This window comes from Silene latifolia, chromosome 3 (assembly GCF_048544455.1).
Source record: "Silene latifolia isolate original U9 population chromosome 3, ASM4854445v1, whole genome shotgun sequence".
Taxonomy (NCBI): Eukaryota; Viridiplantae; Streptophyta; class Magnoliopsida; order Caryophyllales; family Caryophyllaceae; genus Silene; species Silene latifolia.
This window is the reverse complement of record NC_133528.1, coordinates 103,390,415-103,411,312: the sequence shown is the minus strand read 5'-3', so window position 1 is coordinate 103,411,312 and position 20,898 is coordinate 103,390,415. Positions and strand designations below refer to the sequence as shown.

The 20,898-nt window shown below is 40.4% G+C and overlaps 1 protein-coding gene across 1 annotated transcript; it reads right to left on the bottom strand.

Moving 5' to 3' along the window:
- Nucleotides 1-17,666: 17,666 nt before the first annotated feature.
- On the bottom strand, nucleotides 17,667-19,564 carry LOC141649417 (uncharacterized). Its single transcript, XM_074458108.1, has 3 exons — nucleotides 19,408-19,564; nucleotides 18,393-18,978; nucleotides 17,667-17,757 (listed from the first exon to the last, which is right to left on the bottom strand). Exons 1-3 carry the CDS (start codon nucleotides 19,562-19,564, stop codon nucleotides 17,667-17,669), a joined length of 834 nt encoding a protein of 277 aa, XP_074314209.1.
- Between the last annotated feature and the right edge of the window lie 1,334 nt (nucleotides 19,565-20,898).

Here is a 20,898-nt window from a genome sequence, read left to right as displayed (position 1 = left end):
TTAGTTATTTTTAAAATAATATAAAAAAAAACTTTAAACTACTATTGGATGGTGTGGTCTGGCAGCGTCCTGGGACCACAATTGCTCTGGTACCCCATGAAATGGCGACAGGTACTTCACATCATTTTAATAGACTTTCTTATTTTCAGGCTTCTCTAAGTACATCACTTTGAATTCTGGTATCTATGGTACTTTGAAAGGATGTCTAGCAGGACTGTCAACTGCCAACGCGGGGTGACAAGGCACACGGCACTCCAACATGCTCAACCTATTTTCTCCACAAGGAGCACCCTCACCAGGCAGACTGTGCAACATACGAAAGGGAGCCTGGTTGATAGCTGAATACGCTTATCCAGCTACCCCTGATACCACCCCCTGGACGTAGCTCACACTAATCGCACTTAATCAGGGCCTCAGCATGCATGCAAAAACGAACATGGAACGTAGGGATATCTGCGTTACCAGAGTCCTGCAGCGTCTCCATTTGGTCCTAGAATGACGATAAACTTGCCTCAATGACGCCCCTACTGGCATAAAACGAGATGAACACACCTTGCGTCATGAACAAGGTTAAGTAGTCCAAAAACTGCGGCATACGCCTAAATCAGCCATCCGGCTGACACGACAGCTAGCTTGGTCTGGGTCAGTCTTTTCAGGCTGGTCTAAATCAGCCTCCTAGGTTGACACGGCCACTCCTCCTTATATTGTGGCATACGCCTAAATCAGCCATCAGGCTGACACGGCAGCTAGCTGAGTCAGAACGTTATCCTTTTCAGGGTGACAGGACTCGCCTAAATCAGTCAAGCAGACTAACACGGCACAAACTTCCTAAAAACAGGGAAGATAAACAACAAACACACGATATGTAAGCTAAAACCTTGCCAAACTATGACAAGGGGCATTTTAAAATATGGCCAAAAATACGGCCCCAAGTTTAACCGCTACCCTGGCGGAGCAAACACAAGAACAAGTTTAAAACTTACAAAGTCTGCCACCTCTGGGCCAGTCTGCCAAAAAGTTCATCAAAACATAAAAACTTAATTATCGGTCACATTAATGACCTCCACCTCTGGCATCTCCTCTGCCTGCTGACCTCTCATTTCAGTCTTGCCGTCACTGAGCATCCTCAGCCGCCATAGCTCCCTGAGCTCCGTCAGCAGAATCCTGGGACATTCCAGCATCACCCCCAGCAGCCTGCTCAGCCAACGTAGGAGAATTCACCTCACCAACCTCAGGCATCAGCATACTCAGATCAGGTTGAGCGGGGTAGAGCATCTCCAGCTGCTTCTCCTCTTCCTCTATGGTCTGCTGGGTGGGAGCCTCCTCAAGGGCTGCACGCATCCCACTGATATTTCCCCGCAAGGTAGCATATGCAACAACATTGGTGGCGAGGGAAATCAGCTCACTGATTTTCTCATCAGAGCGCTTGAGGGAGTCAGAGAAAGTGTTGCACACCGCCTGGGTTCGAGCCAGCTGATCAGCCCCCTCCTTCAACTTCTTCTTGGTGACAGCAAGCTCAGTCTTCAGCTCCACCACACGCTCCTTCATATCAACCCACACTGCGCTGCGATCCGCAATCAGCTCCTTCAGCTCCTGATTCTTGGCACTAGTAGCACGGCTGGTCGTCTGCACTATGTTGATCATCTTCCTATTGTAGAGTGCAGACTGGAGGGTCTGAGACAGAGCAAATCAAGAGTCAGCAAGGAAATCAGGAGACAGAATCTAAGTAAACAGACAGACAGGCAGGTAGAAAGTGAAGGATATTTTCCATGAAGGCGTTGTGCACATCGTTTTCAGCCATCTCCTCTAGGGTGAACTCCGAAAACGTTTCCTCAACAGGAGGAAAGAGCAGCTGATCAATCTCCGGCCAGTAGGGCACCTTGTCCACGTTCCCAAAGCCTTCTGGGAAATGAGCAATGATGCCCCCACTAGACGAAGCACGAGGACTGGCAGGAGGAGTAGGCGGATGGCGAGATAAAGGGCTGACCTCCAAGGGTTCACGAGCAGCAGAACCAGAAACTGCAATAGGAGTCTGAAAAGAGGCAGCAGGAGCACTCCTCTTGGAGGCAGAGGCCATATCAGGGCTGGCAGAAGGTCTCTTTCTTTTAGCACTTTGGAGGATGAGTTCCAATGGATCAACTTTTGAACCTGCAAGCATACATAGTCTCAGACGACAGAACGCTCAAACGTCAGCAGAAACAGCATGCAAATAAAAGTGGTCGTAGAAGTCTTACCAGAAGACATACTGTGAGCTGATTGGGGAGGATTGGAGGAGGAAGCAGGTGAAAAACCAGGGAGCAAGTCTGGGAACTTTCTCTCAGACTCAGAAATGCTGAACAGCTTGCTGCAGGCAGGGATCTTGGCGCCAATACGGGTAAGGTCACGGGGGCCTGCACGAAGACGATGAAGTAAGCTAGTAAGCAGCAAGATAAAACAAATCAGGCGATAAGGAGGCTACTTACTCGAAGTCAGAACCCATTTCTCGAAAATATAATCAGCAGGAGGCTGGATAGAGTCCTTCCTCACGTAGAAGAATTCCTCAAACCATTTCTCATCGCGGGATTTTGACACGTGTCTGAAGGGAGCCTCTCCATGGCCCCGGAATGAGAACTGACCCCTGCCCAGGGATCTGATGCTGTACATGTGGGCCAGATCGCCCAGAGTGAAGGATTTACCAGTACTCTGACCAGCGGCCAGAGAATAGAGAAGAACTCTCCATATGGCAGCAAAAATTTGTGCCATGGCGAAATTGTTAGTGATGATGAAATCTTGGACGAGTTTAGGGAAAGGAAAACGAAGGCCATATTTAAACGGGTATAGGTAGAAACAGACCCACCCTGGACGGAGGGCGTCAGCTTTTTGTCCCGATTCAGGGATGGCGATATCCACCTCATCACCAAGACCCAGCAGATTCTTGATCATAGGAATGTTGGCCGGGGTTAGGGCAGAGTCACAATCATGTAGGTGTTTAAAAAGTCCCCGCGAAGGGAAAGTGGGGTCAAGATTACGGTCGGAGGGTGTAGCGGTTGACGAGGATTGTCGAGTTTTACCCATGGTGGAGAGAGAAAATGAAGATTAAAAGAAGAAGAGAAGGTGGATTACCTGGTGATGAAGACGGGGAAGGGAAACAGTGAAGCCGGCGAGGAATAAAGAAGAAGGAAGATTGAGGGTTTAAGAGAGAAGAGTTTTTTTGAAATAATTTGAAATGATTAATGAAAGTGGAAGAGGGACGTTGGAGTTATAAAGAGGAGAGATGGAGTTGGGTGCGTAGAAAGAGGAGTAGGGCGGCTGGAAATGATGGGTTGCATGGGAAGGAGTAAAAAGACGGCGTAGGGTTTTTTAGCATTTGGTTACGTAAATTCCTTGCTCGATGCTTGAAAGCGTACTTCACAAGAAATTTGGGGCAAAATGTTTGGGCTAAAAATAGCATAATAAAGAAGGTCCATTTGATAAACTAAAGACTATGAAAGAAGAGGCAAGGTGGAAGGAAGCCCGCGGTCAGGAAAAAGGGAAACGGGCTTGAGAAGGATCAAGAGCCCGTCATAAAAGGTGCCCGCGTTAAGGAAATGAGTGTTAGGGAGAAGTTAGGGAGAAGTTAGGGAGATTGGGGAGAATTGGTAAAGGAGTCCGAGTTTGGAAAGAAGTCCTTATGGAAACAATATTCCCTTTCCATATTCAAGGTAGGATATATCTAGGGTTCTTACCCTATAAATAGCCAAGGAAGCAAATCAAAAAAGGGATTCAAGACAACATATTCGTTGAACACCGGCATTCATACGTCAACATTCAAGATCACATCTCGGCAAATAATATACGCTCATTCTAGATCTTGCAGGCCTGACACCTAGGGCCAGCAGGATTAGCTACGTACCATAATTGTAATCATCCTCCAATTCATATAGTGCAATACTTGGCAGGGTACCGTCCCTCCCGCGGTTGTTCCCACATCGGGTTTTCCGCGTCACCAAAATCTAACGTGTCAATTTACATTACGCACTTTATTTTCCTATTTACTTAACGACGTACGAACAGACATACATCCAACCAACGAATATAGACTACATTGACCCTGATAAATCGATTTGGGTAAAAATACCTAAACACTTTATGTCCGAGATTTAATGATGATGGGAGGTATGAGGCTCTACCCGGAGATACTTTACTTAATGAGAGAGTCATCTTTAGACATCATAAATGGTGCAAATATAATGATTTGGGAGGTATTGATTGGTACAACAAGGGAAGCACTACATTCACCCTTCCTTGTTGGGACCTTCCTCCTATCACACCTAGGTCGAGTTACCTTGCACCTATGCCGAGCTACCTCCTCCCCATTGAGAAGATTAGGGTTCCACCACCTAGGAGACGTGAGGAGGCACCTTATACTCCTTCCCATGCACCACCACCGTCCCAAGGTCCAAGCCTTGGATTTCCACCATTCCTTCATGGTGTACGGCCCTCTTATGCGGAGATACCTCCATACCCCCATGTCTACCAACCCTTTTCACCTTCTCCCCCTTGCCCGAGTAGCCCGCCATCGGCCATGGATATATTGATGGGTATGATAAGCAACATGGATGTTAGGATGCACCGAGGGCAAGAAGACAACTATTTGGCCCTTTATCCTAAATATTATCATATGGCACAACAAGGGTTTATTGATCCTAATGGTCCTAGGCCTTCTTGGGTGCAACCGCACCTTGTATTCCCAAACCAAGGCTTGAATGAAGATGACCAAAGAGGAGGAGAAGAGGAAGAAGAAGAAAGTGGAGATGATGATAGCCTTAATGATGGAGGCTTTGATTGAGATCGTGATTGTAAGACCCTTTTTTTTTTTTAGCTGAAATGTGAGTATATATTTATATCAAAAACCAACCGTCCATTTACAAGATTAGGGGTTCAAACCCCATGAAGCTCAAAAATAGCCATACAGCAACCAAACCTACTCAAACATATTCTCATTGCTAATCAAAGAAACTAAGCCAACCATTGGTGCTGTGATGCAGACCAGGGCCTGCTTTGCTGCATCCTCTTCTTCCTGCAATATCCTCAATCTGTTTTGCTACAAAGTCAGGCCTCAGAACTGAGTACTGAAGTCTTGTGTTGTTTCTCTGGTACCAAATAGTATATAGATAGACATTGAATACCATAGTCATTGCTTTCCACTGTATACTATTTTCCCTCCCATTCTGGAGCTCATTAAGACTAGGGAATGATCTCCCCAGCCAGTAGCAACAAACAAATGCCCGATTCTCAGCAAATGTAAGTACATTCATAGAAGAGATGAGCCATCGTTTCAGGTAGCTCTCCAGAGATTAAGCACAAGTTGTCCTCACAGAAACCAAACTGGTGCAGCCTGGTTTTAAGATTTAATCCTTCCTGCATAATAAGCCAAGTAATGATTGAGTGTTTGGGTACGTTCCAACTGTTCCATACCAGAGAACACCAATCTACTTTAGGTTGTTGATTGCAAAGCCATATATATCCATTCTTGAGTGTATAACCCTTCTCATCAGGCACCCAACAGTTCTCAACAAATCCCTCCTTCAGTTTTTCCTTAGTCTTGCATATATTTTTCCAAGTCCAGGGAGAATCTGCAGGGGGAGAATAAGAGTGCCAGCTCTGGTTTTTCAGGTACACATTACTTATCCACCTTATCCACAACATGTCAGCTTTGCTATACACCAAATTCACCAGTTTCCCTACAGCTGCCCAGTTCCAAGCCTCCACTTTCTTAATGCCTAATCCACCAGCATCTTTAGGCATAGTAACTCTATCCCAAGCTACTAATGGTACTCTGTGGTAGTCAGGACTTCCATCCCAAAGATAATTTCTATAGATTGCTTCTATTCTCCTTAGCACAGCTTTGGGAATCAAGAACATAGTAGCCCAGTAAGTGTGAAGAGTGTTTAGCACTGAATTGATGAGGGTAATCCTGCCTGCATAAGAGAGTTTCTTGGCCCCCAAACCTCTAATCCTTCTAATAATTTTTTCAGTTAAACAACTACAGTCTTTCTTGCTCAATTTACCTGGCTGTATTGGAACCCCCAGATACCTGAAGGGCATTGTGCCCTCCTGAAATCCAGTGACTCTCAGAATATCAGTCTGTAGTTCAGGTACCATACCACTGAAGAAGATTTCAGACTTTGTATTATTCATTCTCAAACCAGAAGCATTAGAGAATGAGGTGAAAGCCTTCATAAGAAGCATAATTGAAGGAGCATCCCCTTTGCAAAACATGAGAAGATCATCTGCAAACATCAGATGGGTGAGCTTTAAATTCTTGCATAGTGGATGATAGTGGAAGGGCCATCTCTCTGTAGCAAAAGCAATAAGTCTAGTCAAGTACTCCATGCAAATAGTGAAAATTAGAGGGGAGATTGGATCACCCTGTCTAAGCTCTCTTTGCCCTTTGAAATAGCCAAAATTGCTTCTATTCAGGACCAGAGTAAAGGAGGTGGACTTGATGCAAGCCATGACCAGATTTGTGAAATGAGTAGGGAAGTTGAGGCCAGAAAGAAGCTGCTCCACAAAGTCCCATTCTACAGTGTCATAAGCCTTCTGGAGATCTATTTTGAAGAGGCATCTAGGAGATACATGGCTTCTAGCATACAAATGCACAATATCCTGACAAATTAAGACATTCTCAATAATTGACCTGCCCTGGATAAAAGCTCCCTGATTGTCATGAATGATATCAGGTAATACAAGAGCCAGCCTGTTGCATAGAAGCTTGGATATAACTTTGTAGATCATGTTACAGCAAGCTGATCGGTCCGTTTAGTATTCACAAATAGATAGATGTGGTCGTTGGTCACAGTCGAATCAAAACACAATTTATAGCTTAACAAGCAACTCTACAATTAGTAAAGAGGCAAGTAAAGGTCGGATCCCAAGGGACGGGAGTTGAAATGAGATTTCTATTGTAACTAGTGGTGTCTAAGGGGTGTCACAAATTGGGTTGATGTAGAAGGTTACTAAACTAGAATAACAATGAAAATAAACAAGCAAGATGAATAAAAAGGGGTGTAAACAATTGATTAAAGGCACTAGGGTGTCATGGGATCATAGGGGAATCATGGGATATGATCATACAAACATGTTCTCAAATTATAAGCAAGCAATTATTGTTGTGATGGATTGAGTTGGGTTATATCTTACAATCCTAGGAAAGTTTGGGTCCCGGAGCCGAATCGATTAGATTGTACAACACCTACAAGTCGACTTAATCTTCCCTACTCAACAACATGCATGGTCTAATGAGACTCGAGTTGGGTTATGTCTTACAAGTCTCATTGAAAAGATAGGAGATGATAGTAAATGCAAGGATTCATAGGCTTAGCATTTCATCAAACATAACATGTGCATGAGTTGAGATCAAAACAAGCAAGCAAATAAGATATGAAAGCATATTAATTTAAGCATGAATCATTCCCCATGTTGGTTTCCCCTAATCACCCATTAACCCTAGCTGAGAGACTACTCACTCATTATCATGTTGATCATGCTAGCAAGGTTGTCAATCATACCAACAATATGAAACATGATGAATAAATGAAAGTAATTAACAATAATTAAAAAGGGATTAAGAGATTATACCTACTAATGATTCCAATAATAAAGCAAGAGTAATAGAAGTACTTGAATGCTAGATTGAGAGGTTGTCAATCTCCCAATAATAACCCAAATAATCTTCAATTACCCAAAATAAAGGATGAACAAAAGAGAGATTAAAGAACTAAAACTTGGATTAAAACTTGATTAATACTTGATTACAATATTGAAGAGAGATTTGATTGATATTAACTACACTAATTATTGATAAGAAGAACATGCTCCTCTAATTAGACTAATGGGGTATTTATAGTGAAAATTAGGGAGGATGCATTAGGGTTAACTAAGGGCTAAACTAGTAATTACACTTTTTAAGTAGAGCAAGGAGAAGCCGGTATTTTTGGAGAGAAGGGCTTCTCTTTTCGTAGCTTGAAGAAGACAACCCGCGCTGTGAAGGAATCCGGGCGGATTAGGGTCGGGACGGCCGGATTTGGTCGAAGGAGTCCGAGCGGATTCTGGGGAATCCGGGCGGATTGTTGAGGGGGAATCCGAGCGGATTCCAGCTGGGACGCTCGGATTGTGGATAGGCGGGACGGGCGGATTGCTGACAATCCGCTCGGATTGTCGATCAGTGATACTTCTTTTTTTCTTCCCTTTTCTTCATAAATTCCTTGGGGATTTCCTTGGGGACTCAAGGATCCTTTCTCAACATTGCTCTTCTACTATGATATGTACAAAGGCCTTCTAATCTTGTCTCTCCTTGATGCTTGGTCATTGAATTTGATCAATTTAGTCTTGATTTGCCATGAAAATGCAAGATTCTTACTCCTTTCCTACCAAGGGATCAAAATCTCAAAGAATATGCAAAACAAAGAGCTAAAGATAAGAAATGACCCAAATAAGCACTAAAAAGCATGGAAACAAGGGTAATTCGGGGGCTAAATATGCGCCAATTATGGTCACATCACAAGCAATAGGCCTAAATTGCTTAACAGAAGTGGGCCTATCACACTTAGGGATTAGTGTAATATTTGTGGCATTGATCTGTTGGAGAATCTGACCTGTATTAAAAAAATCTGCAACAACTGCATAGACATCCTTCCCTATCATGTCCCAAGTATCCCTGAAAAAACCACTGGAATAGCCATCAGGCCCTGGGGCTTTGTCTTTAGGAATAGAAAAGACTGCCTGTTTCACCTCCTCATAAGTGACACTGCTATTAAGAATTGCAATATGTTCTGAGCTGCATACTTTTCCCTTAGCCAGTACAGCAGCTTTCACTTCCTCAGTGGGACTCTTCTTACCTAGCAGATCCTCATAGTAGGCTAAGAATGCATGCTCAATGACTTCAGTATCAGTGCAAAGTTGTCCTTCCTTATCCTCAATTTGAATAACCCTATATTGTAAGACCCTTCCTTCCCTATTTCTCATGTATAGTTTGCATTATAATATACCTCACATGATTAGATTAGTTTGCATTGTATTTATCTCACATGATTCATGTAGATAGTTGCATATAGATTAGAATTCATGCATAGTTACTAATGGCCAAACCTATTCATTTCTACACTTGAAATAGTGTTTAAATCGGTTTGGGGAGGTTTGATCATAAGTGACTTAAGCATTTAGCATGCATCATATAATATAGTTTAGTTTTCATTCATTTGTTATATATGCCATATAGAATTGCATTTAGTTAGAGCATGCATTCATTCATACCATATCATTGCATTTGTACTTCAATTTCCATAAAATCAAAAATTCAAAAACATGTATTTCTTTTTCATTCCTACTCCTACATGTACATTGAGGACAATGTCCAAAATAAAGTGGGGGATGGGAATTTATATTCCAAAAATGCATAAAAATTGAAAAATTTCGAAAAATCACAAAAACATGTCATTTTATTTCATAAAATCAAAAACCATAAAAATTGAAAAATTGAAAAAATCAAAAACATGTTCATTTCCTTTTTAGTGTAGACTTGTATATATTGTTTTATATATATTGTGTTTGTTTTATCCTTGTTCACATTGATCGACTACACCACATCCGAGACATGAAGATATTGAAGACCGCATGGTATGATCTTTCCAATCTCCTTTTTCCTCTTTATGTTAATGACTATGTGGCTTTATTTTGATTGATGCGGTATAACAATGTGAACTTAGGACTTGCATTTAGTGTATATGTCATATTAGTTGGTAGAATCATTTGCATTAGGATGTTTATATGCTAGTTGCATCATGGCAGATAGTTGCATGTTAGAAAAATTTTGTGAAACCGTCTACTTGGGAAGCTTGACAAGTGTATATAGGCCCTAGTAGATACTTTTTCTTCTTAAGACTTTGCTTGTTAGAATACTTGTAAAACACCCTAGGATGTGTCATGCTAGTATCATTTGACCCATGGATTAAGGCCTAGTCAAGAGTACCTTGTGGTGTGATAACTCCTTGGCTACCGTTTATTCCAAGGTGACCCTTGAAACCATGCATCCATCCATCCATCATCCATGTTCTACCACATTTTTGTCATCAAAGGGAATGAGCACAAAAAGAAATCAATTTGAGTTCAATGAAATGAAAAGTGAAAGAAAGTTTGCAAAAAAATGCATCAAATGAAAAGAGGAGCAAAAATAGAACTCCTAAAAGCGTCAAATATAAGCCACCCTCACTACATATGGGGTGACTTTGAAAATGTTCAAAAAGAAATGCGAAAAGTTGAAAGTTGTCAAGTATTGAAATGCCAAAAATCAAAAAAGAAATGGCAAGAAAGTGTTCTCAAATGTCAAATGCCACAAGAAATTGGGAGGAAAAACAAAAACAAAGCAAACTCCCAAAGTGAAACTCAAATGTCTATTGATCCCTTCATCCATCGTATCCATTTTTGTGCATGGTAGAGAAGGGACGACCCTTCTTCTTGTCTAGGCAAGAGGGGGAATTCCGCGGTCCTCCAGTGTTTCTAACACCATAGGGAGTCTATTCTTGACAAAAGCATTTAACGATTGAGGGCAAAGGTACCCTAGCTTGACACAACTTGGAGGTGATTTATTGGTATCCTTCTAGGCTTAGTAGTTTGAAGAAATTGCATCTATGAAGGAATGTGTACCCTTGAATTGCTTCCCTTGTAGATAATTTCCGCCACTTAGATGAGGAAAGTGGCTATTCTTTTGTAGATGAATCCATTACTTGATTTTGTGTGCTTAATGATTGGATGTGTCGCCATTTTGCCAAGACCCACCTTGCTTTGCAAGAAGGCATCCTACCTCATGGTTGCCTTGTTGTGAGTTGAAGGGGCGGAGTGAGACCCGCTAATTGTCTCATACCGGTTATATTATTAGGATAGTTTAAATAAAGGTCTAGTTTTTGTCACCTCTTTACTCGGGACGAGTAAAGGTTCGGTTTGGGTATATTTGATGTGAACATTATTTGCGCACATTTAGTCCCCTAATTGAACCTATTTTGCATACTTTTAAAACATTTCATGACCATTTTATCCGTCAAATCTTTCCTATTTGCTTTCCTAGTGCATTTTATATGTTTTGTAGGAAAGGAGATAATAAGGCGGAAATTCCCGTCTTTCGTGCATATTTGGAAGCTTGTTGACGATATTTGATGGACTAAGTATGAAGAGGAGGCAAGAATGATGACCAAGGAAGAAGAAATAACGAGTATATAGAGGCATCTTAGGCTTAGAAGCAAAAAGAAAGGGAATAGCAGCTCAACCCGCGCGGGTCAAGCCTATCTGGAGCAGGATACTGATGAACCCGCTCGGGTCAATTTCAACCCGCTCGGGTTGAAGCTCTGAACGCTCGTTTTCAGCTCGGAACGGGCGTATTCCTGGACAGAAAGTCTTCCCTTGCTACGTGAACCATAATCCGCGCGTATTTCTTTTGAGACTAGCGTTTCCCTGCTTAAAACTTAAAAGTGTAATTACTAATTTAGCCTTAGTTAACCTAATGAATCTCTACTAGATATACCCCATTTGTAATAATCAAACCATCAAGTTTTCATTAGGTTAAATCAATCCTTCCTTAGATTAGATTAGTAGTAGATTAGAATAGATTATCATTTAATCTTTCCACAAATTACACATTAATCTTTCCTTTAATCATTGTTCAAGTTTATTATTAAGTAACTCAAGTTTATTATTGGGTAATTAGAAGATTATTGGGTTTATTGGGAGATTGACAACCTTCCATCAATCATCAAGTTCTTCTATTATTCTTTGCATTATTATTTTGGAATCCCCATAGGTATAATTTTCTTAATCCTTGTTTTAATTATTGTTAATCTTTCTTACTTGTTCATCATGTTTGGCTTTGTTAGTATGATTGAACTACCTTATTAACATGTTAAACTTGATCATGAGTGAGTAGTTACTTAGCTAGGATTATGGGTAATTAGGGGAAATAAACATGGGGAATGATTCATGCTTAATCTAATATGCTTCCATAATTAATTTGCTCGCTTGTTGTGATTTCAACTTATGCACATGTTATGTTTGATGAAATGCTAAGCCTATGAATCCTTGCATTTACAACCATCACTTATCTTTTAAATGAGACTTGTAAGACATAAACCAACTCGAGTCTCATTAGACCATGCATATAGTTGGATAGGGAGGATTAAGTCGACTTGTAGGTGTTGTACAATCTAATCGATTCGGCTCCGGGACCCAAACCTTCCTAGGATTGTAAGATATAAACCAACTCGATCCATCATAACAATAATTGCTTGCATCTAGTAGGAAACATGCTTGTATGATCAACTCCCATGAATCCCTTATGAACCCATGATATCCTAGCATTTTTAATCAATTGTTTACATCTTTCCTTTTGTTGCTTGTTTATTGCTTTTATTAGATTAGAATCATCAACCCATTATAATTGTGACAACCCCAAGCACAACCATAATTAGATTGAATGAATTGAGTAACCACCGCCCCATGGATCGACCTCGACTTACCACTAACTAGTTGTATGTTGAGTATTATAAATGTGTTTGATTGGATGTGACCCGACGACATCACCCATCATGCTGCTACAATTACACTTTATATTGTTAGAATTACACTTTTTTTTTGTTAGAATTTTACTTTTGTTTGTTAAAATTACACTTTATATATTGTGTTATGTAAGGTCTATCTGTCACATTGTTAATTAATTTTTTGTAATGTTAACAGATGTCCGATGGAAATGAGGCTAAATTAGGCAACACCAAAAAAGCAAAGGTGTCTGTCAAGTTGAAGAAGCAGCTTGTTGAGCAGGTTGAAAAACTTAAAATTACAGTTTTTTGTATTTTGTGTTATGTAAGGTCTATATGTCACATTGTTAATTAATTCTTGTTTCTTCAGCAGATGTCAGATCACGTTGAGGCTAAACCAGCCAAGACCAAAATAGCAAAGGTGTCTGTCAAGCGCTGGCCGAAGCAGCGTGTTAAGCTCGTTGAAAAGCTTAATGATGCCTAGCGAGACGCGGTACGGAGGATCGGTTTCGGTGGTATTTTGGAGCTTAAGCTCAAAACATATCCAATGGGTCATGTTAAAGATTTTCTCAGAGCATTCAGCGACGAATCGTATATTTTTCGGGCAGCTAAAGATTAGGAGTTCATGGTCACCAAGCATGACGTGTATGACTGTTTTCTGTTACCACTTGGTCCTAAAACAGTTGATCTAGTACCTACGGGCCGCCAAAAGGATTCTCAAGCGCCGGAGAATAAGCAATTGAAAGATAAATGGCGGAAAGCGTACAACATAAAAGGGGTTAACGAAGGCGTTAATTTAGGAATTGTCTTCCAAGATATCTTAAGAAAAAAATACAAAAAAGGAGGTCCTCAATTCTGCAGGCTGTTTGTTCTGCTCACCATGTCATCATTCCTAACTCCAACTTCATACAGCGGGATTGACTTCAAGCTTTTGAGAGCTGTTGAAGATGTGAACGCTATTATGCAGTACGATTGGTGTAATTATGTCCTGGAAAATTTGGTGAAGGCCGCGGCAGCTATTGGTGAAAATAAACAGACCCTGCTCAGTTGTATCCCCTTCTTAATGATTACGTACTTTCAATGTTTCGATTTCTGTGGTACGAGTTGTCGCCACATCCTCCCTCTCATTAAGCACTGGCACCGGTAGACGCTTTCTGAAAGATTACATGGTGAGCTTGACAAGAACCGTTTGGGTTGGCAAACTTGGTCCTTGGTCAAGTATCCTTGGTGCCTTCAAAAGGAAGTGTTAAGCATTGGCGGGGTGCCTAATGATAGCAAAGTGTTGGCCATTGGCAATGTGGTTAGTGATGCGGCATTACAAGTGACTTCAAATTCAGACAAGAAGAAGTTCATCGAGATTGAACTCCCATATGGTGTTGATGATGACGAGGAGTTGAAAGCTCAGGCTGTAGATGTAAGTGTTATTTGTTCATTTGTCAAAGCTAATTTACATGTTTTAAAGTTACTCTTTCTTTCACTACAATTACACTACAATTGTAATTGCGATATTAATTAGTAGTTGCTTAAATTACAAGGTTGTCAGTTAAAATTACACCTTTATCAGATAAAAGTACACTTATTAAAGTTAAAATTACAATTTTGACTGTTAAAATTATACTTTTGTTTGTTAAAATTACACTTTTGTCCGTTAAAATTATACTTTTTGAAGTTAAAATTATACTTTTGTATGTTACAATTACACTTTTGTCCGTTAAAATTATACTTTTGGCCGTTAGAATTACACTTGTCAAAGTTAAAATTATACTTTTGAATGAACACTTTTGACTGAACACTTGTCAAATTATCTTTTTTTGAGTGTAGGATGTGCATGAGCTTTACTTGAAGATGCAAAGGAATGCTACTATCTTCTATTCATGGTATGCAGATGCAGCCATGATGCTCAAAAGGTTAACAGGAGGTCTCAACTATTCTAGTGACCCTGTCGCTACATAATGCACGCAATCATTCTTTCAAAGCCAAAGGATGAAGGATTATGCTGTGCAAATGCAGGAGATAGCTGAACAAATAAATGATTCCGTAAAATCAGCGCCTGTGCTGCAACAAAGTCCAGGTGTTCAGTATCAGAATGAGGAGGTAGATGATGAGGGATACGAGCAGCATGGTGGTGATGATGATGAAGAGGAGGACAATGGTGATGAGGATGAGGGAGATGACGAGGATGGTGATGATGTGGAGGATGAGGAGGATGGTGATGATATGGAGGATGATGGATACGATAATGAGAAAGAGGTGACTGTAGATGTTGGTAGAGACCTCGAAGGCGGGGTAGCCGCCTCAATTGATTGTGATGAACTAGACAGTGACAAAGCACGGGAGGTGTCTACAAAACAGATAATGGAGGCGGTGCAATTTTACAACACGACTGAATTTAAGGACGTTTCTAACAGAGAGGATGACAGTAACGACACCAACGTGGACATTGGTAATACTCGGGAAATTTCCGTTATTTACAAAAGGAGGAAGGTAGTGGAGAAGGAGGCGGTCGTTGACGAACCACCTAAATTTGACCGGGAAATTCTTGAAGAGTATTATTCAAAAGAAGATGTTGATGATGCTGAGAAGAAGTTCTATGCGAAGGCTGCTGCTACAAAGGAACAAGAGCAGACTATGGAAATGGTGGTGCCTGTTGCTGGGGAACCTTAGATAGCTGATAAGAAAAATGAGGAGGATGAGCCCACCGACGCTGATCCAACTGTCACTCAGTTCCTATTTTCGACTGCAGAGATTATTGAAGCAGAGCGCCGAGCTGAAATGCTGGCCAGAGAAGCCCAAGGAATTGGAGAGGTACCAGAATTGTCGAAAGTGGCCCCTGATGCTACGGGAACGGTTGTGCATGTGAGTGAAGTTGTGAATGCGAAGATGGACAAGGATGATGACCAGATTGGGAAGGGTAATGCTGAGCTTGGTCTCCAATGTGCAAGTACAACAAAGGTGTGTCTTTGCAACATTAGACGATCTTTGTCAAAGTGGAGACTAAATCTTTGGAATTTAGTGGGCCGATCTTTGGGAGTCGAGAAGGCGGAAAATGCGTTGGTGGAAGCTCAGAACAAAGAATTTCCCCCCTGTCACTCAGTTCCTTTTCTCGACTGCTGAGATATGTGAAGCAGAGCGCACAACCGAACAGGCCTCAGCAGAAACTCAACATTATGAAGAGGGGCCCGAAAACGGCGGATGCGCCACGACTGATGAGCGGTCGTTAAAGGGTAACGAGCTGCCGGAATATGTATATGCGTTGCAGGCAAAGGACTTTATGGACGTAGAATGGACAAGTACCGTCTATTTTAGTGCGGACGTAAACGTGATGTTCCAGGAGGACCCAACATCTGTGCATGCTGAAAAACAGACAGGGTGGAAGAATGGTGAGCCAAATTTGGATGCAAGTCCTCAGACAGTGGTGGAGAAGGTGGTGGATGGGGCTGCATTGAAGGATCACGGAGGTAATCCATTGACCTTTAGAGTTTAGAAGTGCCATGGATGAAGTTATTATTTTTTTCACTAAAATTACTACTTTGACCGTTAAAATTACACTTTTTATAGTTAAAGTGACACTTTATTGAAATAACACTTTATTTAGTTAGAATTACACTTTTGTCTGCTAAAATTACACTTTTTTTGTGTTAAAATAACACTTTATTTTGTTAGAATTACACTTTTGTCTGCTAAAATTACACTTTTGTTTTGTTAAAATTACACTTTTGTCTGTTAAAATAACACTTTATTTTGTTAGAATTATACTTTTGTCTGCTAAAATTACACTTTAAGCTGCTACAGTTACATTTACTTTCTGATGATGAAATTACACTATTTTTATTACAGATGCGGCAGTGGAGGATGATGCCGTGAAGTCTTTGGAAGGGACTATCGACCATGGAGAGGTAACAACTGATGTAGTACCAGAGGCAAAGAACGCTGACATTCCTATCCCGGTACCGTACGTCCCTCACATGATCTGAGCTACCATCCTTTTTTACTTCACTCGAGCGAGCCCTTACCGTGCATGAATCATGTCATTGAGAACCTTGGGTGTTCTATTGATTGTGGGGCACCTGCTCCTGAATTGTGCTTTGCGACGAGAAACCTAGCATTCAGTCAGGAGCTCCTAGTGCCAATGTTTAGTGACAGGAAATACTTGATTGACTATGCGTTCAATCGATCGACGACGTTTTCCCAGTTGTAAGTGTATTATTTTTTACAAGGGGCCCTTAACATTCCTAATTATATATATATTTGTTGACTAAGTAAATGTTTTTGTTGTAGTGAACGATTGGTCCAATTTATCGAGTTTTATTTTATTACCCGGGAAGACATTGGAACTTTGAACCCTGGGCAGCAAATCATGACAAGTGTTATTGATGGTTGGTGTAACGATTGGTCCAATTTAGCGAGTTTGAACAACCAGGCACACAATCAGACAGCAACTATGACAAGCTGTACCAGCTCTGGGACACCTTCATCGGCGATAGTGAGCAAACCGTCAACTTGAAAACAGACTTACTATTTGTCCCGTTCTGCATTGACGACCATTTCACATGCTTATGTATCAATCACAAATCAAATTCAGTCGACCTTCTGGACGGGCAAAGGCATTCTGATTTGCAAAAGTCGCAGTTTGGAAAAGCAGCGCATTTAATTGTAAGTTATCGTCCATCCCTTTCTTCCAAATGCTATCTATTTTTTTTCAATCAGTTTTTTGAAGTAATTATGTACCTATGCAGGCTAGCGCAGTGATTGATTATTTAGAATCACGGGATAAGGAAAAGGTGAACACTAGAGCACGGGAAATTCCTAATTACGCGTTATGCCAGATACCTTTCAGCGGGAACTCACCTACTCTCAACAAACCAGAATCGGATCTGTTCACCATGATGGAAATGCTCTTATACGAGGGTCTTCCTTTTCAGCATGAAGACCTCGAGAAGAATAAATCAAGGCGCTATTTGGTGATCCAGCTTATAGCTACCCTCGTTCTAGCAGACATGAACATCTTGCGCGAAGGTGTCCTTGAGAAGGTCAAAGCTTTTGTTAGCACGAAGGACAAATTGTGGAAGGGATTACAACAGAAGCGTAGATTTCCCCGTGCCAATGTGAAAAAATAACAACCTTAATCTAGTAGTTAAGTTTTTGTGGGAATATTGCCTTGCCTATGTAAGCATTTATTTCATACTTGGTATCATTATCAGATGTTAGCAACCTTAATCTAGACAGTTAGTTTTTGTGTAAACAATGTTAGCAGATGCTTATTGTTAGCTTTCGACATTCTATAAGATAAGGTGTTTTATGAAAATATATTTATGTTGTTACTAGATGGTGCAATAATATTTATGTTATTTTCCCAAACTATGTTAAAAGGTTTTACTATAGATGAAGTGTAACTTTAATCGCATAATTTGTAATTATAATGAGTTTAAGTGTAATTCTGATCATAACAATCCTACCCTAAGCAGATATGAGGCCATTGTATTTTTATTTCCTAGATATCTGTAATTCTAAGAACATAAATTGTAATAATAGTCAAGAGTAAAAAATTGAACGTTCTGATGTTGCACATTATAACTGTTTCGTCCAATTGAAAATACTTCAACAAAATACATTGTAATACCAATGGCGACCAGTTGCCTTCCTGGCAGTTTGATGTCTAAACACAATACGAAACATCATGTTGTACCTCGTATTTTGCGTAGAAATCCCCAAAAAAATGTACTGCTTATTAGGTATTATATTGATTATTCTAAGATGTCTTCTTCTTCTTCTTCTTCTTCTTCTTCTTCTTCTTCTTCTTCTTCTTCTTCTTCTTCTTCTTCTTCTTCTTCTTCTTCCGACGAGGGCTCTGACGATTGCGACAACGGTGGGTGCTCTGCGAAAGGATTAGGGCAGTTCCTTTTGTCATGGTTAGCTAATCGCTTGAAATTTTTACACACACGTTTTGGTTTCCTTGCCAAAGCAACTGCTTTTGCCTTCATCGACAACATTCTCTTTTCGCTTCCCTTGTTTTTGGATTTCTTAGGCGGCAAAATGGTTATCTCCTGACTAGGAGAACAACCAAGAATTTTCTCCAACTGTTGTTGTTTATTCAATGGTGATCCTAATGGTGAAAGTTTCTCCTTAAACTGTCTAATTAGACTAGAAAAGTTGTCGACATCATTCTTTAATTTGCCCATGAGCATACCAACAGTCTGATGAATCTCTGACCACATTACTGACATCGCAATCTGTTTTCCATCTATTATATCAACGTCATCAGTTGCTTCACCATTACAATCGAACATTTTAGACAACATTGCATCTTTACACCATCTTTTAACAACACATTGTTCCGGAATAATCTTCACTCCGTTTGATAAGTAAATCCATATGACATGGCGGCAAAGAATGCCTTTCCTCTCAAGCATTCTGCAGCTACAAGTGGCTTTCAATGTATCTAGGTCAACAATATAGAGTAATATGTTAGTTAAATCAGTCAGAAGAAAGTGTGACTGTAATACACAAAAGTGTAATACTAACCGGCATAAGTGTAATTCTAATCTAACCGGCATAAGTGAATTCTAACCGGCATAGCAGTGACAGATAGACCTTACATAACACAAAATATAAATGTAATTTTAAAAGGCAAAAGTGTAATTTTAGCTGCATAAAGTGTAATTTTAAGACCAGTCTAATTTTAACAACCCAAAGTGTAATTTTAATCAACAAAAGTGTAATTTTAACGGATAAAAGTATTTAACAAACAAATGCTACAGAATGATACCTGGGCAGTATATGACCTCATAATTTCTGTCCCTGTTTGCATCTCTTATAGTGGTCACCTATAAAGAGTCACACTCAGTAAATCCTCTGCCTTTACAAGTACCGATTGAGTACTTGACCTCTTCTTGAAATTCCTCGAATACTCTATGACTGTACACTTGCGCCCTGTGCACTTCGATAGCTAGATGCGTTGATATGATAGGGAAAGTGTGTCTGTTACAGTTGTCAATCTTTTTCTGTGTGTGTCTTTGTTGGTCCATCGCGCTGTCAAAACGCATCGAAAACTCAACTAATGTTCCTGACTTACTCTCAAATCTCTTAAAAAAACTATTTTCGCTCTATGATCTTTGGGTTGTCCTCATAACACCTCCCATATCTAGGTCCCTACAATGAGCCATAACCCACTGCTTCCTTTTAGCGTACATTTCTTGGAACCAGTCAATGTTATTAACATTGTGTTCTCTGCCAATTTCTTCCCATTTTGCATCAAACTCTGCCGCTTCAATGTCTTCATCCCATATTATGGCATTCATTTTCTTCACAAAGACCGAATAATCGTCTCTCGTCACTTCATACTTGCTTGGCACCTTGTTCATGATATGCCTCATACAATATCGGTGGCGCGCTGTCTTGAACACCAATGACACCGCTTAAAGAATACCAGGATCCTGATCGGTGATAATATAATTAGGCTCTTTCCCACCCATCGCAGCCAAAAAACGGGTGAAAACCCATTTAAACGAGTCTGCATCTTCATGAGCAACACGCGCTCCACAGAAAGTGACTGATCGTTTATGGTGATCAACCCCGGTGAAAGGTGTGAAGGCCATGTCATACTTATTGGTGGAATACGTCGGATCGAACGACACTGCATCCCCAAAAACTGAGTAGCTCTTTCTAGCGATTCCGTCGGCCCATATAGCTTTACTAAGGCTACCGTCAGTATCAACATCATAGTCAAAGAAGAACCCTGGCCTATTAATAGCCAATTCCTTAAAGTGGTCCACGAACATCTGACCGTCCCGTTCATGAATGTAGCATTTCACATCTCTGTGAAAGTTCTTAAAATCATTTAAACTAGCTCCAATGTTTTCAAACCCATTAACATGCTCCTTCAAAATTTTGTAAGTCTTCGTTGCTCCTATCTTCAGCTGTTAATCATTGACAATCCTTTAGATGTATTTGAAAGTGTAATTTTAACGGCTCAAATAGTAATTGTAATAAACAAAAGTAGAATTCTAATGACTCAAACTAGGGATGTCAATTTCACCCGCACCCGATCAAAATCCGATCCACCCGATCCTAAAATACGGACGAAAACCCGACCTAAATGGATGACGGATGGATGATAGATGAAACGGATGACGGATGACGGATGGGTTGGATAAAGAAATTTCATCCGTCATCCATCCACCACCCGATTTTATTATTTTTGATTTTGAAAAAAATATATATATTACATTTTTAAGACAGAAAATATTCAATTTCTCTTATTTTTCTACCCTCATTATATATATTCTGTGAAAATACACACTAAAAAGTTATATTAAAATGATTATAAACTTAATTTTTGTAAATAATAAAAAGTCTTATC

Bases quoted from the DNA above. Each gene is read 5' to 3' on its own strand.
- LOC141649417 (XM_074458108.1), bottom strand. From the start codon at position 19,564: ATGGACCAACAAAGACACACACAGAAAAAGATTGACAACTGTAACAGA. The intron at 18,979-19,407 runs GTACTTGTAAAG...TTGTTGACCTAG, and splicing joins AGAGGTCAAGTACTCAATCG to ATACATTGAAAGCCACTTGT. The intron at 17,758-18,392 runs GTCAGAGCCCTC...CTAACTGTCTAG, and splicing joins CACCCACCGTTGTCGCAATC to ATTAAGGTTGCTAACATCTG.